This window comes from Sinocyclocheilus grahami, unplaced genomic scaffold (genome assembly GCF_001515645.1).
Source record: "Sinocyclocheilus grahami isolate Dianchi unplaced genomic scaffold, SAMN03320097.WGS_v1.1 scaffold106.1, whole genome shotgun sequence".
Taxonomy (NCBI): domain Eukaryota; kingdom Metazoa; phylum Chordata; class Actinopteri; order Cypriniformes; family Cyprinidae; genus Sinocyclocheilus; species Sinocyclocheilus grahami.
Window position 1 is genome coordinate 2,861,965 of NW_015505285.1, and position 18,893 is coordinate 2,880,857.

General features: G+C 38.6%; 1 protein-coding gene and 1 long non-coding RNA gene across 5 annotated transcripts in view; both read right to left on the reverse strand.

Moving 5' to 3' along the window:
- The window catches only part of LOC107588657 (LIM domain-binding protein 1-A-like), a 3,365-nt gene extending 2,401 nt beyond the window's left edge, over positions 1-964 (reverse strand). The window contains exons 1-3 of one of the 4 annotated variants that reach the window (XM_016276849.1): positions 787-964; positions 471-643; positions 26-148 (exon numbers count right to left, since the gene is read on the reverse strand). In XM_016276849.1, coding sequence (XP_016132335.1) covers positions 26-148; positions 471-643; positions 787-832 — 342 coding nt within the window. In that variant the 5' untranslated portion in view covers positions 833-964. The remainder of the gene's footprint in view (positions 1-25; positions 149-470; positions 644-786) is intronic. The other 3 variants (XM_016276850.1, XM_016276851.1, XM_016276852.1) reach the window with 3 other exon arrangements.
- Positions 965-15,027: 14,063 nt separating this feature from the next.
- Positions 15,028-18,514, reverse strand: LOC107588737 (uncharacterized). Its single transcript, XR_001609619.1, has 3 exons — positions 18,317-18,514; positions 18,118-18,152; positions 15,028-15,343 (listed from the first exon to the last, which is right to left on the reverse strand). It is a non-coding gene; the product is annotated as an uncharacterized lncRNA (long non-coding RNA).
- Between the last annotated feature and the right edge of the window lie 379 nt (positions 18,515-18,893).

Here is an 18,893-nt window from a genome sequence, read left to right on the forward strand (position 1 = left end):
GTACAAATAAATATCCCAAACTCACATGCATTGCCAGGATGCTCCTCGGCACGACCTCTCTGTGCTGTCTGATGCTGAAGTGCCATGTCTTTATACGCATCATGTCATCAAACATAAACTCCAGGTACAGTCTGCCCTCCACACACACCTGAGGAGATGAAAGGACTTCTCAGTAACATCAAAAAAAGGTGGAGGTGGCCTGCTTTAAACTTAATTGTTATGTTCTTATTGCAGAGCTTATTTAATGTAAGTACTCCAAATTCCATTTAAGATCACAACAAGAGTTAATGTGCACCACGTTCACTTTGAAAAGGAAATGAACGGGCAACACATGAAGGCTATTTTTAGGATTTATTTCTGATAATAAACTTTGCATAAAGTGTGGTGTGGTGTACAGCAGTGTTCATACCAAAGGATATGCTTAGTTAATGTTTTAAAACTGTGGCAATAAACGCAAAGGAAAACGATACCTGTGTGAACATGGGTTTGCCGTTCTGTGTAACCATGGTGCACTGATCGCAGTCCAGGGACACAAAGTTATTGTGAAAAGACTCCTTGGGATGTTTCAGCACATAGAAGAGTTCAGTGGCCCCACCCTCAAAAATACTCCTGAAGTACCGAGGGATCAACGTCCTACCAATAGCTGGAAATAGGATTCGGATACAGTGGGGAAAACCAAAATATGAATGCATTTTCTCATGTCTCCGTCTATATTTGATTATTCAGGGTCAAGTTCAAACACAAACATTAAAATCACTGAAGTGACTTTACAAAACAGGACATTACTATATCGTTTAGGCCCATCTTCCAGACAGAAAGTGATCGTCAGCATTGCATCGTCTTCGAAAAACTCTGTAGTGAACGCATCCCACCACAAATTGTCACAGTCCTGCTGAAAAAGCACAAAAAAAACACTATTCACCTATAATCTTAATTAAAATAAACTTACATTTGCTAAGCAGCAAGTAAATGCCATGATTTTGCATGATTTGCATGCATGCCAACAAACTACTGTTTCCATTTCAACAAATGAAAATAAGATTTCCATAACTCCCTTTTTAAATTTGTGTACCATGAATGTTAATTAGGGCTGTACGATATTGAAGAAAAATGCGATATGCGATATTCGATACGATAATGCTTAAAGTGCCACATGCTCAGATGAAACAGTTTTACTCAGCTGTTGCCGAGTCAGTTCTGTGAACTTCTATAACTATCTTGTGTCATATATATATGGTTATTTGTATGTATGTACCAAGACCTCCTGTAAAACCACAACAAATTCCTTGTTTGCGCGCACACTTAAGTGGTGAATAAAGCTCATTCTGATTCTGATAAGAAAACACCCCTACAACAACTTCTGAAAGTGAACGGTATGCGTTTTACTCGAGCATTACATAAAAATGTCATTTTAACATTAGTATAATCATTTTAACATGAGTTTAGGAACTGAATAATAAAAAGGAAAAATAAAACACTGCTTAGTATTTACTCTTTGAATTCAATATGCACTGATTCTTATTTAAACTACAAAAGTTATTTAGGTAAGAGCAGTGAGTGATTTTCTCTTTGTCTTTTGTTCATGGCCCCAAATATTGCAAGCTGTAGCGATATGCATATTGCGATATGTACATTTACGATATTTCGATAATTTCTATATATTGCACAGCCCTAATGTTAAAGGTCCCATATTGTCAAAACTGAAAATTCCTGGCTTTTTTCACGATTGCCGAGGTCTAGGGGCTATTTAAGTACCATATAAGTTTCAAAACAGTCAGTCCACAGTAAAATGCACACAGCCTGCTTAAAGTTCTAGCTATTTTTGACGAACCGTTGTGACTAGGGATGCACGATATATCGGCCACCATATCGGTATCGGCCCATATCGGCTCATTTTTTCTGTTATCGGTATCGGCCTGATAAGAAAATTTGGCCGATATCTTAAAGCCGATAAATAATGCATTATTTCCTTCAGAGACACTTCAGATGCGCGCTGTTCGTTTGCAGCCTTTTGTGCAATTGTACATTGTAATATTGTGTTTATTTGATGTATATCTGATTTATCTCATATAGAATGCGTTTGGTTAAGTTAAAAGAGCACTTCAGTTTACCGGTCGGCCAAAATTTTCATATCGGTGCATCCCTAGTTGTGACTTCCGTAAAAAGTTGATGTCAGAACTACACAGTCACTGATTCAGTCACCACCCCGAGCACCGCCCACAGCCCCACTCTCCTTTTACCAAACCCCCAGACAACATCGCGTCCATGCTCTTGCTGAGCAAGGACAACACGGAAACATGTCGAAAAGGTTAACTTTAACCACGAAACCAGATCAGCCGACCTTTAACGTTACACTCTCACTCAAAGGATGGACGATCTGACAGGATTGTTACTATGAGGTGATCACATCTAACGGGTATAGAAAAGACAAACTCACAGTGGCTACCTCTCTGTGAGTTTTAGAAATCAGCATAGTTAAAATAAATTAAGACATGTCATGCACATTCTTTTCCCAAGTACTCTCTTCACGTCAGAGCTACTTTTTATAGTGTATCTGAGAAACTTAATGCATTCATTTATTCTCAGTCATGTTCTAAGAATTGCACACACTGTTTGATTAAAGCTTACACTGAATTTACCAGAAAAACAACATGTTATAACGCTATTTACACACACACACACAAAAAGTTTAATCCCAAATGATAATCATTTAAAACAATTAAAACTTATGATATTGCAAAGGACAGCATTGAATGCATATTCACACAGATTAATAGCAACCACTTCTTCATCCTCCTCTCTGTTGTTGAGGAAAACATTTGTGCTAAGCTACTACTAAGGTGTAACTTAGCCACACTAACGTACTTAATACATTTAATTTAAAAAAGTACATTGAACTAATTTTAAAAGACACGTCACTTAATTCAAAACACGTATCGCTGATTTATTTTTAGCAAATGATTCCAAGCAAGTCTCGATATTTGTGTACTATAACGACAAACTTGATAGCCTAGCTTAGCCAGGCCTGGCTCGGAACACAGGCAAGGCCCGCGCAGGATCGCGGATTATCCCAACAGCTTAAACAGCATCACCATGGCGACGCAATTCAACGCATTTATTTATCACGTTTTCTCGCTTTAAATCGAACCGTTGCTATGAATTAGCGTTGCACTGAAGCTCAAGCGCACCTGCAGGAATCCAAACTGAAATTCGACGCTCTCTCCCCGGTGCTCCCTGATTATAATCCCGCTCTGTCGGTCGCTGTTGTTAAAGAGACGTGATCTGAAACATCAGCCCGTTCAAATCATGGTGGTGTGCAAAAAGCAGTTACAAAAATGCAGCTTCAGCGCTGGTAGTTGTAGACCGTGTTAAACGGGAACCGGACTCAATGGGGTAACGAGGAAAAGTGCCCGTGCGACCCTTTGTTCCTGCTCATGAACAATAGTGGAGGCCCTTCTTTCTCTCCGTGCAACCCCCCTCAACACTCCCTGCTCTGGTGGAGCATCAACCCCTCGCGGCCCCCTCCAATCAAACCCACCCCTCCCCCAGACCACTCTACTACTGCCTGCACCCTCATACTGCAAACGTACACTTCACGTCGAAAGCCTATATTGTAAATGTGCCAAAAGAGAAACAAGAAACCACTTTAGAGTTGACAACAGTTAAACTTGAATAAATAAGCAAATAACTAGCACATGACTGGGTGCTTTGTTTACACCACCTACACATCTTTTGAAGACCCTGCTAGTGATACTCTCTCTAAAATCATTAGTTTGTAGCACTCAAACTAACAAGTAACCTTGATTTAAAAAAGTAAATAAATAAACAAGAATGCATAAAAACATCTGAAACTTTGCAAGTTAAAAATTGTATATGTATTTAATATGTAATAAAAAAAAGAAAACACAAAAAACATCAGAATGTAGCTATATTTAAATTTGATATATTTATAAAATATACAAGAAACATGAAACATACATTTTATAATATCATGATATACAATTAGTATATTTAAATCTCTATATAAAATAATCATGTAAATCTGTCTTATATTTATATTTTTGAATTTGCCCATGTTAATTTCATTAATGTCACAACTGAAGTCATTTGGATCTTTCAGAAAAATTGAGAGCTGTGAATCTGTCACAAAACCTAATTGCCAGAATTTATGAGGTTTAACTGATTTGCTACAATAAAATATTACAACCAAAATTTGACTGTGAAATCACTACAGGCTTCATCTTCTCCTGCAACAGCAAATTACTGTAAAACTACAAAATAACGAGCTCATGCTGCGATGTGGGACAGTGGAAACACCCATAAGCCCTTGTGTTTGAATAATTATGTATGCTCAGACAAGGAATTGGTTACAATTACAGAATGCGTAGAAAACTTATTTAGAATTAATAGATGTTTAAGGTGTGTGTGTGCACTGGTTTGGGTGGTTTACAAGGACACAAATGGTATTACAATATGAAAGAGGCTTATAAGGACACTGCCTATGTCCCTATAATTCCAAAGGCTTAAAAAACATAAATGGAGTTTTTTTGAAAATCTAAAAATGCACAAAGTTTTCTGTAGGGGGTAGGTTTAGGTGTAGGGCGATAGAGAATACAGTTTGTACAGTATAAAAACCATTACACCTATGGAGAGTCCCCGTAAACCACCTGTGTGTGTGTGTGTGTGTGTGTGTGTGTTTTAAAGACACTATTATGATAAATAGTGAGAGCAAAAATCTAGACTTTATTTTAAATTGGTTTTATTAAGAGTTATATGGAATATAAGCTAAAGATGACTGGCTCAGTGTGATCATAACTTGCAATCTATAAATGCCAATATATGTAACAGAGTGATGGTGTTGCTTAAAGCGAAAGATCTGGGCTGGAAACTATCTAAAAGACTGCTGGCTCAGTCATGGAGATCCAGTCCCAACTATAATCAAACATTCAAAATTACAGACAGGTGTTCGAGCGGTTATGGAAATAAACTCTGCAGAGAGCGATCTCCAGGAACAGCATTAAGCACCTTTGCAAAAAGCACCTAAGCAAAAGGACTGTTCCTATAATTTGGTGCTATTGGTTGGCGAGGTCACGAAAACAAATTCCACTGTCCTGTCTTCACAAGAAATATAAATATGCAAATAAATATGCAAATTCTATCATGCTGAACTTTTTCCTTGTGATATCAGTGCTTTCTCAGAAAACATTTTTTTTTAAAAGAGGAGCATAAACCTAACAAAATATTGGATAGGGCTGCACTCTAAAAAAAAAAAGGGGGTTTATCTATTAAAGGGGTCATATGATGCAATTTAAATTTTTCCTTTCTCTTTGGAGTGTTACAAGCTCTTGGTGCATAAAGAAGATCTGTAAAGTTGCAAAGACTAAAGTCTCAAATCCAAAGAGATATTCTTTATAAAAGTTAAGAGTTAACCACGCCTACCTAAAACAGCTCGTTCTAACACGCCCCCACATATCTACCTCACTATGTGGGAAGATTTGCATAACACTGCCCAAATGTTCACGCAAAGAAAGAAGGCGTAACTTTTATTCTCACTGTAGTATTGTTGCCGCTGCCGCCATGTCATGAAGACGCTGTGTGCTTCGTTGTGAAAGCGAAACTACTTTGTTTGGTCTTCCAAAAGAGGACGATATCCTCTTCGTCATCCCTAGAGTTGATCTGTGCTGGTCGCTGAGGAAATACATCAACTTAGTGCTGCGGATCGCTGGATTGGCTTTCACCATGGATGAAGCGGAGTCCAGCCCGGGGTCGTCACACGTGGTTGCCGCTCCTTCGTCGAATCCGTCGGGCGCACCGTTCTCGACCCCGCCGCCTCTGCTCACTCTAGCCCGTTTCATTTAAAGGATTTGCCACTGATGATTCAAACGCGAGTGTAGAGTAGCACTTGTTGTTTGTCATTTCTCCGATCACAATGCAACGCAACGCGTGAAAAGACAGTATAAGTCATTATAATCAGTAATTATGTCCCCACTGGATGCAACAAATGCCTTGTTTGTAATGGGTTTTAATGTTTTTGTCTCGTCGCTCAGGACGGACAGGGCATCACAGTATGGTGGGGGCGTAACATTTCTGTCACACGCTTGAGTTATTCGGCCAATCACAACGCACTGGATAACTGGCCAATCACAGCACACTTCGCCTTTTCAGACCGATGAGCTTTGTAAAAATCGACGCGTTTCAAAAAGGCTGGGCACAGAGGAGAAACAATAATGTACAGTACACTGTAAAAAAAATTCCATAAAATTTACGGTAAAAAAACGGCAGCTGTGGTTGCCGGAATTTTACCGTAAAAAAATATGGTAGCAACGTTTTAGGTTTTACGGTTTTAACTTAAATTTACAGTTAAATACCATATTTTCATTAACTGATACAATGTTATTATACCAACCTATTGAAGTACTGAAATCTGTTTTGCACCTTTGTAATACACTGATAACCACCAAATGCAGGTGGTGATGAGAAAATCACATGATGAACCAAAGCCCATCACAAGCAGCTTTTAAATAATGACATATATAGAAGGTGCACAGTGTCATTCACACAGACACTAAACACCATCATGGTAACACACATGAAACTGAAATAATGCAATAAACATTCATTTAACAACATTAGGTGTATGCACAACCCTAATATACAAAACTGATAAGAAAAAACTAAGAAGAAACAGTTATTTCAACAAAAAAACATCAAATTTTAAATGTAACGCAGGGAATTCTGGGAATGTCAATTTACGGTTATTCACTGTAAATTATACGGTCTTTTTCACTTCCAAGAACGGTATACTACCGTAAAATTAATGTCCAACACATGTGATGTCCGGTACAGTTTTTCACCGTATATAGTAGGGGAATTTACCGTTAACCATTTAACAGGTTTTTACTGTAGCATTTTTAGTCTTTTACCGTTAAATTCACGGTCATTTTTTACAGTGTATGTGTAACTTTAAACCGCATAAACACATTTCATTACACCAAATACACAAAATAATGTTCCTTTTAGCGACATCATATGACCCCTTTAAGAACCATAGCATGCTGTAGAATCCTTTTATGATGAAATGGTTCTTTTTGTTAGAGTTCAGGGTTCTTTATTTCCACCTTTTTGTTTTTTAAATCTGTAACTGTCAAAGCACCTCATTACTGATTTAATCCAACTCTGCAGACTGTCAACACACTTTCAACAGGTAAATTATTTCATTTTAAAATTTAAATACAAATTTGAATTTAAAATTGAAACCGGTTTCCAAACAAACATGTTCTTTACTCTTTTTAGTTTTTTGTAAGCAGCTCTGTTAAGCTGAGGATACGTTTCTCATCTTCTCCACTTAAGTAACAGAGACATTGAATTTATAATCCTTATTTAAATTATTACTTGGGTTTAAGCATAAACATACCCAGTCACAAAAAATATATATAAAAAATATTTTGAATATTTTGTTACATTACACACTAAATCAATCAAATAAAATTCATAATTTTTTAATTTCATTTTTTTCTAATTATATAAAAACGGTGTCACTGGGATCAAAATGCCAGTTTTATTAAAGGAAGAATGTTGGGTTTCATTGTAACATTTTTCAAAATATCTTCTTTTATGTTCCACAAAAGAAAGAAAGGCATACAAGTTTAGACCGACATGAAGGTGAGTAAATGATTACATCAACTTAATTTTTAGGTCAACCGTCTCTTTCAGAATGATTAAGAGCATTCAAGCCAGATACTTTACTAAAGAATCTACTGTATATTAAACTGGCTGTTGGTCAAATCAGCACATAATAATACATTTCTAATAAATTCCAGTGTTGGGTTAGACTCCCTCAGATAGAACAACATCGCCCCCTAGTGTCACGAACGTGCATAAACCCCAAATCTTCTGAAGTCCTAGGACTGTAGCACAAATTTAGCAAAGAAACTACGGGCCAACTTCACAATTACACATGAGTGTTAAGGGAGCCAATGAAGATTATATAAATTAGCGTGTGAAATCAGGATGACAGGTACCTCAACGTGGGTCTGATAACTTATGGATCTAATAAGCTGCTTGGTTAAATGGCTCATTCAGACATGCTGAACAAGAAAACGATTATAGCTAAACTTCCACTGGGGGCTCTTGCTGAATTCTTTTATTAGCTTTATGAAGCTTTATGAACGTCCTTCATCTGCAGCAGTGAAGCTGTTCCCATTTGAACTCCTCTGGATTGAATGAAGGATTGCCTCTGTGGGAAAAACTCCACCCTCCACCGACATGGCTGACAAAATCTCTCTCCCTGATGAGGCCCTCTGCTTGCCTCTCAGTGCTCCAGGGGCTCTTTGTTATGCCACTGCCTCATCTCTCCCAAACACAAGCACAGGAGGAGCCATGTGCCTCACGCTCACCCAGGCTGCTCACAGCTACACGGCTGGCAGAGCGCGATAATGCTCTGGCGACAGACGACATATGTGAGGGCCATACTAACTACTGTTGGGAATGACTGCAGTACAAATCATATCTAATGTCTGTCCTCCACTCAGAGCAATATGCGGGAGAGGAATCTCAGGTGCTGTTCACAAAAGATGGTCTACACTTTTTTTCATGAATTTTTCATGAAATCGGTGTAATAAATCCCTAGATCCAGATTAAGCATTTATATACCGCATGCATGAATATTTTGTTTAGGTCTTGGAAAACTTGTCGATTTAGGGAATTTCAAACATGTGATTGGAAATTAATGAAATCTTAAACAGTGAACATTTCTCAAGTCTTTCTATAGTCAATAGAAATATTTTATATTCTGAAGTGTTTATTTTGCTAAATTAAATGTTATCCTGTCATCACAAACTGGAAAAGTCATGGTAAAATCATTAGTGAGAAAATATAAACTGTACATGCTAATATGTTGGTAAAATCTGGATTATTTTTTATTTTATTTTTTTTCAGTACAACATAGGAGGAACATTTTGATTATCTTTAAATGTTTTATTCAATAAAACACTACATTTATTTGATTAAATACAGTAAAAACAGTAATATTGTAAAATATTTCTACAATTTAAAATAACGATTTTTTAAAATCAAGTTTATTCCCGTAATGGTTATTACTCCAGTCAGAAATCATTCTATGCTTATTTGGTCTTCATTTCTTATTATTATCAATGTCGAAAAGAGCTATGATCCATATTTTTGTGACATCCATTTTTATAATTTTTTGACGAATAAAAAGTTCAAAAGAGCAGCATTTATTTGAAATAAAAATCTTTTGTAGCATCCTAAATTTGTTTACTGTCATGTCTGATCAACTTAATGCATCCTTTTTTGAATAAAAGTAATGATTTCTTAAAAAAAAAAATCTTACTGACCCCAATCACTAGCAACGGACACACTTTAAAAGCCTGCCTCTGGTTTTCCAGATGATGATGCTCTGATGACCCAGCAGGGATCGCAGGCTCTTCTAAAGCTTGTGCTCTACAGGTGATTCCTTTATTTTCATGCCAAACCACTCATTACCACCTAAAAGTCTTACACGCATTTGATTGCCAGAGACGTATGCAAAGCTAAGTGAACCCACTGGTGGATTAAATTGACTGGCTTCTTTTGTTGCAAGCATCTCTTTAAGCCGTTAAATCACTCGGAAACACGCGTTGCGCTGCTGTGAGAGGAAATAAGATGAGGGCTCTGAAATGCCCAGGCTTAACAAATATACTGTGAATATTCTGCCTCCTGCTGCACTGCAATTGTGGCTTAATGGTTAAAGATGTGGCAAAGCACTTAACCGCAGGTCACTCCATGGGGACTGGACCTGTAATAAATATACTGCAAGTCACTTTGGATATGAAAGCGTCTGATAAATGACTAATAAGCAACTGTGGTGTTTGTTGACTTTGTTGGCAAACACTCTATGCCATCAAACACCAGTGTCAGACCTCAAAAAGCAGCGGGAGAAATACTTGATGAGAATGCTGAGAAAAATCAATGAGCAGTAAAACATACTGAGGAAAACACATTTGCTGTCATTGGGAATAAATCAGATCTGGCACTTTAGGTGTTCCCTACATAAAACACACACTTCAGTTATACAGAGTGTGTGGTCTGTTGTAATCATACTCTGTGTGTTTCCATTGGCAACAGCAGCCGCAGGGTCCGGTCATGAGAGTTTATTGAGGTCTCAGGGTAGCAGCCACTGAGCTGGTAATCATAGAGAAGCAAACAGCTGATCCTCGTCACTCTACAAGATACAGATGCCTTTGCTTACTTCTCATTTTATTACTGCAGACCTGCAATACAGGTCTTACATTTACAATTGCTAATCTATACAATTATTCGGGTCCAACTAAAGCAGCTGCTATTTATCATGATTGCAAAATTACATTCTAACATTTTCTGAACAAAGTATTTGCCCATGCAAAAGTGACCACCATGAAGTCAGGGCGTTGCTATGCAGTTTCTAGAATGTTTTTGGTAACGTTAGATGCAAAGCAGTTTATTAGCCCAAGTAAAGAGTCAACCCCTAGCAAAAAGTCTCCATTATATTCTGCTTTCTAGATTGCTTGGCTTCTACCTTCAGAGTAAGTCTAGTCTAATGAAAGGATTTCTTAAAGGGATAGTTCACTCAAAAATGAAAAATCTGTCATTAATTTCTCACCCTCATGTCGTTCCAAACCCGTAAGACCTCTATTCATCTTCGGAACACAAATTAAGATATTTTTTATGAATTCCAAGAGATCTCTGACCCTCCCATAAACAGCAAGAATACTACCACGGTCAAGGTCCAGAAACATAGCAAGGACATCGTAAATTAATCCATGTGACATCAGTGGTTCAAACGTAATTTTACGAAGCTACGAGAATACTTTATGTGAGGATTTTATTCAACAATTTGTCTTCTCCGCGTCACCCTGGCGCCATTTTAGAGAGTATCCACTGAACGTAAACAGCGTTCTATTCTGTGTCAGCTGCGTCACACGGATACGTTGTTTTCATTCAGATCAAAGCGTAGACAACGTAGACAAAGTATCCAACGTGTTTTCTTTGCGCACAAAAAGTATTCTCGTAGCTGCGTAAAATTGCGGGTGAACCACTGATGTCACATGGATTATTTTAACGATGTCCTTTCTATGTTTCTGGACCTTGACCGTGGTAGTATGCTTGCTGTCTATGGGAGGGTCAGCGATCTCTCGGAATGCATCAAAATATCTTAATTTGTGTTCCGAAGATGAATGGAGGTCTTACGGGTTTGGAACGACATGAGGGTGAGTAATTAATGACAGAATTTTCATTTTTGGGTGAACTATTCCTTTAACCCAATCACTCTTACTACAAATTACACCAGCAGGTGGCAACAAGTGACTGTCTGTATAAGTGAGTCATTTGATCATATATTAAATCATTTGCTCAAAAACACGATCCAATCAAGAATGAGACACGGAATTCCGAGTAGCTTAATAGCATAGGTCTATTACTTTTTCTACAATATAGTGCATCTGTTTCGAATTCAAGTGTTTTCAGGAGTCATTGATTCATTCACTCAAACGATTCGTCCAAAAACACCGATTCATTTAGGAACAAAACTGTACTACTGTGTGTTTCTGGCTTCGTTTGGCAAGTATGGTGGCACAACAGTAGGTACAGTAACTGGTTATATTGTGTGTAAAAGGTAAGTTGCTCAATTTTATTTTATTAACTATTTTATCTTTTAAAAAAAATATATATATATATCTGTTTATTAAACTAGCAGCCTATGTAATATCACATTTAAGTGGCATACAGGTGTGATTACCTGCAGAAGATCTGAAAAGTTGTGACCCATTTAAACTGTGTGAGAAAAGTTGTTTTTTTTATGTACTAACTGACCTTTTTTTAGTTTTTTTTACTAAGAAACAACAAAAGTGCTGATTTTGACTGCCCTAAAACGACATTTTGCATTAATACTGTCAAATTCTGTGAATGTGGTAAAAATAATTACATATTTGTTTATATTGAGACCCCTAGCGTGCACCCTTCTGTGACCCTGTGGTGCCCAGAAGGATGACAGTTTGAAAACATATGGAAAAGTAACAGCAAACCTTTTATCATCAATTTGCACAATTTAAGGAATCATTCATATCCACAGCACAAACAGTGAGTCACATGCCAAATCATAATACAAATAGAGGTACAAATATAAGCAATAGTGATGCTTATCCTACCAAGCACCACTAATAAATCTTCATTCAGTCTGTAAAATCATGTGTCATTTTTGTTCAAACAGCGCATTGGTTCTTGCTGTAGTGGAGTCATGCAGCTGGCAAATGCCAGCTCTCATCTAATATTCCCTTACCATCGCTGACACGTGACATAACGAGTTCTAACATCCCCATCTAACACTGACAAGTTGAAGGGAGCTGATTTTTTTCTGTACAGGAAGCCATTTTGTTCTAGCTCTGTGTAATGAGACAGATCCGTGAGCAACGGGCTGGAGAGGGGGGAGATGTTGCACATGCACACACAAATGCACGCTAAACCCACCATGCACAGGCATTGCCAATCCAGCAGGGAGACAGTAAATCAGCACAGCTTCTCCTAACTTGACAGGCACACCCTAACCCTTTCGTCATTGTGCAACATGAAACAGGCTTGCTTTGTGACCGAGGTTGCTATTTTAGCTTTACTTAAAGTCATTTTCTTCTAATCAAGGGGCCATGTGACTTTCTGCATGAGGTAACAGGACACATGCTGATATCGAGTGCCTGTGGGTGAGAGGTAGAGAGTCGAGTGGCAGAGAGCAGCTGGATGGAGCTTAGTATCATTTAAAAGCATCGGTATGGGTTGTTATCTAGCTCAAACAAAGCTATAAAAGAGGCCATTAAAAGCATGCAATCCACGCTCAGCGATATATCCACGAATCCAGACGGGAAGATCACGGAGGCCCACTGTACGTGCAGCCCACATGAGCATAGGAATGTAAACAAACCAGACTTCAAACAAAACCTGTGTCGAGGGGAGGGGAGGGGTGTGCGCTGTAAGCACAGATTGCTTCGTGTTTCTGACAGAGGTGAACATCACAAGCAGTTTTTTACGGTGCTCTTCTGCCTTTTATGAAACGGCGCAGTGGGACCCCACACAAAAGCAAGAAAGAGCCATCTCTCGTGCTCCGAGCCTCTGTTTCAGTCTCGCCCCGTCTCCTTCTTTCTTCGCTTCGTCCTCTTTCCCGCCTCCCTCCTCACAAAAAAGGAAAGCAATCAGACAGGACACATGTCTGTGGAAATTTCCATGACTACGCTTGTAAAAATGTACCCTTGTGACTTGATTTTAAACAAACGCAACGTGCCAAATTTCGGCTTGTTTATCAATGGGGTTGCCAGAGAGGCTTTTGTGGCTGCCTCTTGCGCTGAGATAAAAATCTGACTTGAGAATGTCTGAAGAAACTGCTTGCCTTGTGTTTATGGCATAGAAACAATTCCCACACTGGTCCAAACTTGCCTTGATGCCATTCACCCTGTTTTTAATCTTCATCGCAGTGAGGGAGAGGACAGACGTTATGTGCCCTGTATGTGTCTTTCCATGATGCCACAGATCTTAAGAACATGAAGTTTGGTACTTGAAAACTCCTATGGACTGAACATATGGACTCGATTAAAAACATATTTAAGTGATTTAGAGACTAGAACTTGTGAGAGAAAAAGACTGGGTCAGAAACAAGGGTGCCTTGTGTCTAGTGGTGTAAATTTGTCCTCTCTGTTTAGGTGATGGCGCACACTGGGCTGCACAACAAAGTCAACATATGCTACATCACTGCTTCCAGCATATTTGACCACACTCAAACCAGCTACGCTCTTTCATTATAGGGCCAACAGGTAACATTCAGACACTTTCAGACAGACAAGATAGATTTCCAAATCTTAGCAGCTTTAACGGTGTATGACCAAACATTTCATGCCGCCATTGAACGGAGATTCCCTATGAGGATACTTGCTGTCAGATCACCAACATGAAGCCACGTCTTTAGGAGCATCACTTGATTTTTATGAAGATTCAGTCCCATAGTAGAGTGTGGTGCTGGCAAAGTCTTGGGTTTGATTTGAACTGATCAAATTGTATACTTTAAATGCAAGTGAGTAAATACAAATATTATATAAACATAAAAGAAAACATTTAAATATATATAAACAAATCAAAAATATGGAGATTTATAAATACAAATATTTTTATAAATATGAATAGATATAAACATCAATGTAAATATTTAAAAGTATAAATAAATTAATTCATACATAAATTAACAGAGCTTATTGGTGTGCATAACAAATATGTATTTATAAACAAATAATAAATATAGATGCATAAATATATAAAAGTATTATATTTATAAATATGAATAAACCAATATTGGTTTATGTATTATAAATGTAAGTAATAATACTAAAATAACTGTAACTATTTATAAAAGTTAACAAATGTAAAATAAGGCTAATTTGTATGCAAAGTTTATAGTGATTTATGCTTGTGAATGATTGTGCAATTCCTATGCAAATTAGTCAAGGCAGATGTTTAAGATTTCTCTATTCAACAGTCTCAAAGCAAGAACAGCTGCCAAAAAAGCTAATGCCTTTGATTTCAAATGCCTTCAACATGTGAAAAATGTTTGCAATGCAGATGAACGAATTTGTGTCGGAAGTTTTTTCTTTATATTATTTCCTGCCATTGGCACAAATGACCAACCAACGCCTAAAATTGTTTTCAGAACATGATTCATGAAGGATAATCAAATAGAATATGTTTTTCATAACCGTCAGAAGTTAAACTGCCACAGTGTCCTGCTCAATCAAAAGCCTTTACTTGTTTCTCTATGCAAAGCACTTTAAGATGTGAGCGATGGCTGACATCATTTGACAAAAGGACCACACTCCACACAACTATACACACCAGTCAGAGGCTAGTCAAGTCACAGCAATGTCCAGGAAGTCTCTGCTCCGAGATCACGAACAAATGCTTGCCATTACGTGCAGAAATAAATGACACAAATTAACTTCTAAAACAAATGTCACCCTACAGGAATGCTGATTTATTTAATGCTGCTTTCCAGTTCAAATAAACAGGCCATAGATGCAATGCAATGCAACATATGACCTAAGTGGCCCACAGTAAGGGAGCAAAAGAGATGTGAAATCTTCCAGGTGTAGTATCCTTTCATTTCCAAAAACCCCATGCTGTTTCACAACTCCTGCCTGAAGCTGTCCATGCAGAAGAGAGGGAATGAAAGCTCTTACCTGGGCAAGCACAACCTCCAACAGACATCTTCTCACATGTTTGGCACTGCTCTTAATGAAATGGTGTTGTTCAGTCCACGCACTGTTCGCATGGGCTTCTTCTGAGAAATAGAAACAGGCAGAAAGGGGGTGGGGAGTCAGCAGGAGGAGGGCACAAAAAATCAAAATGTAGAAACAAGAGCTCAGCGAGAAACAGGAAGTAGGAATTACACTCCTGCTCGACACTGCACCCAGGTTCATTAATATGCAAATTGCAATACTTGTGGGAGGGAGAAAATATGAGAGTGAGAGAGACAGAGTGTGTGTGTGACACAGGAGAGGATCAGAGAGGGAGGGAGAGAAAGCGAGAGCCAACATTGTCAAAGTGACCTGTGAGGCACATTTTAGCGCACACTGGCCATGTGATGCTGTTCTTTTTTCACTCTCTATGTATTGCCTATTTTTGCCTTGTGCTGCTAACGGAGATAAACAGAGGCAGCCAGAGCCCAGAGGCAAGGAGTCATTACCGCCTAGTGGAGCTACGACACACTGCATAAACACACACATACACACACAGACACACACAAGCACACGTACAGCCTGCCCTCCTGATGCTCCCTGGGGTCCGCTGTACAGCTCACCCCTGCCAGAGTGAGACACACACACTCTATCTGCTGCATGACTGATCTGCCTTCTCCTCATACAGCCGTCCTTCTGCTCTTTCCATGTTCTGTACATTTCAGTAACCTATGCATTATTCACTCTTTGATACATTCACAGAAAAGTACCGTGGGGGAAACATGCATAATATATTGGTACGGTACCATATCAGTTATTAGCCAAAAAATATATTAGAGATACTTTTTACAAATTTATCAGTATCAATAAATATTAGATTTTCAATTGTACATGCTTATTTCCCTTTAATTACCTTTGCCATAATTTAACAAATGTTAATGTTTGTATAATATATATTATTATACACATTTTTTAATAGTAAATATTTACCTAGAAGTTATTAGCAAACAGCAAATATAAGTAATATTAGTATAGTAAATATTAATATAAAAGACACTTATTTAATAACATTTAATAAATTAAATCTCAATCTTTATACTGCAGATTATAATATTGTGATGACTAAATTCACTTGTAGAATTTAAAATGACTGATTATAGTTTGTTTTATTTTTATTTTGAATATTATATTGAAATATATATATTATTGTAATTTTTAATATATATAATTTTAATATCAGCACCTGTGAGAGTACAATGATTAGATGGAAAAACAATGGCAATGGCTTTTTTAAGTACAATAACTGTGGTTTATTCATAGTGACAAAAATTATTTATATATATATATATATATATATATATATATATATATAGTGTGTGTGTGTGTAATCATACTAAATGCGATTTATTTGTACTGACAACATCAACAAAATCAATGGTTCGTTTGTTAATGGTTATAATATTATTATCTACCTGGTACATGGCATTTCCCATTATACATGGTAACTTTTTCTGTCAGTATAATAACTGTGATTTATTCATAATGACAAGATAATGGTACTGTTAATGCTTACCATATTCATATAGCATGGCATTTACATGGTACTTTTAAGAATACTATGATCAGAAACACAGTAATATCTTTTTTTCAATTAGTACAGTAATGATTCTTAATGATTTTGTTACCATATTCATATAGCACGATGTCTAAATGTACATCAAAGTACTGTTAAGAATACCATGGTATTTCCATGCAACCTGTCCAAAAACATAGAAATACCTTGTTCTATAAAGGTGTCAACGGCCATTTATTTGTACAGACAAGAAAATGGTTCAGTTAATGGATACAGACAGTTTAGATTAAAAATGCAAAACGTACCTGGAGTACTGGGACATTGGAGAAACAGCCTCCTTAGAGTGTGCTAAGGGGTCTCATTTCTTCAAGGAATCAGTATCTAAAACTGGCTGAGCACTCACATCAAACAATACACCGTAGAAGTTATTCACTTTGCAAGTATAAAAAGCTCAGCATTCGTCTTTGTCTAAGTGCACATTCACATCTTCAGCCCTCCCTTTTTTAAAGACTCATTGGCTTTCTCATAGTCCCAAAGGACAGACAGAGGTCCCCGTCCACATGGCACCCGCTCCGTGTCAGTCCCGCGATCGATCCGACGCCTCCCTCGCTCTCCCTTCTCAAAGCCTCTCCCTCCAGTGGGCTGGGCTTCTAACTAGCGAATCTCACACACCACTGGTCCTTTACGTCCCCTGTCAAAGCCGCCTGACAACCCCAGAGAGGGGGGAGTTAGAGAGCACTCAGCAACCTCTTGATTTCACAGACTCTCATCCGGCGTATCTGCTGTTATTATACATGTCACCTGTCACTCAAAATCAATATGCTGATGACACAGAGACAACACTCTCAATCCCACGCGCGCACGAACGACCCGCCAGTCGGATGTAAAATCAGACGAGTCCCTGCTATTGCTTACTCCAAAAATGCCTTTAATGAACTCATCTGGTTTACTTTCTTCAGCCGAGAGGAGCTGCGGTCCGAAACACAGCGAGCAAAGAACAAAGAGAGCCACTCCACTGAGAATCATTTCACACTGAAGGGTTTCTTTGCGCTGCTGTAGGAAATGGCTTTTTGTTTTCAGAGCCACAGATTGGCTTTGAAGCCCTGAGCCTCGGGAGATGCTCTTCACCACAGACTGCACAATCAGGTCCCGCTCTCCCTCCCTCTCTTTCGTCCTCAGTCACACGCTCTCACACTCCGACTCGCAGCTCTGCTGAAAACAAAGATGATCCCTCCTCTGTCTTTCCTCTGGCACCACCATTATGGAAGCTTAGGTGTTTACCTGTGTGCGCTGACACTCACTCACCTTCCCTCGCAGTTACGCTGGTGTTCCCGGTCGCGCTGTCGAGAAACAGAGAGGACGGATCTACAATCAACTCTTGGTCCAATTAAGTGCATGAAAACAACACAAAATGCAGTCCGTTTATTACACTAAAACAGCTCGAGTTCAATAAAAGCAAATGAGTCGAATCAAGTTCCACATTGTTTGCCTCACCACATTTTACCTTTTTGGAGTCTGTGCTGTTTGTGGTAGTCGAAGCTCGTTGTATTGATGATCTGGAGCTGGGTCAATTAGCCCTAAAAAGCATGGACAGAGAGAAAGAGAGAGAGAGAGAACGTAGAGGAGAGCAAAAGGAGGAGGCGGGAGAGAGCGCACGGATCCACTGGAATAAATATGACGCAGAGCCAGAGCAACTTCTCCAGCCCGCTGTACCCAGTGAGGGCACTGTCACCATGGCAACGGCAGAGCAGCGGTAGCTCGCCGGGGCACACAAGGCACGGCATTATTCTGTCTCTCGCTCGCTGGAAATACACAGCTCCACTCAGGCGGACGGGCGCCTTGTGTTCAATTAACTCTACTCGTTCTGGGCCCCAGGAGCCCAGCCACCTGTGACCTAAGATGAGGACGGACGCTGCTTAATATGAAGGTTATTTGAGAACACGCCAAATGTGTCACAAATCAACGTTTGGAGACGGATCCTTTCAGACACTTCGTTAAACAAAGCAAAGAGTCTGACTAGTTAAATTGAATGGGAAGAGTTTATACGGCATGCGAATAAGAACGGTTTATTGGCTTGCTGA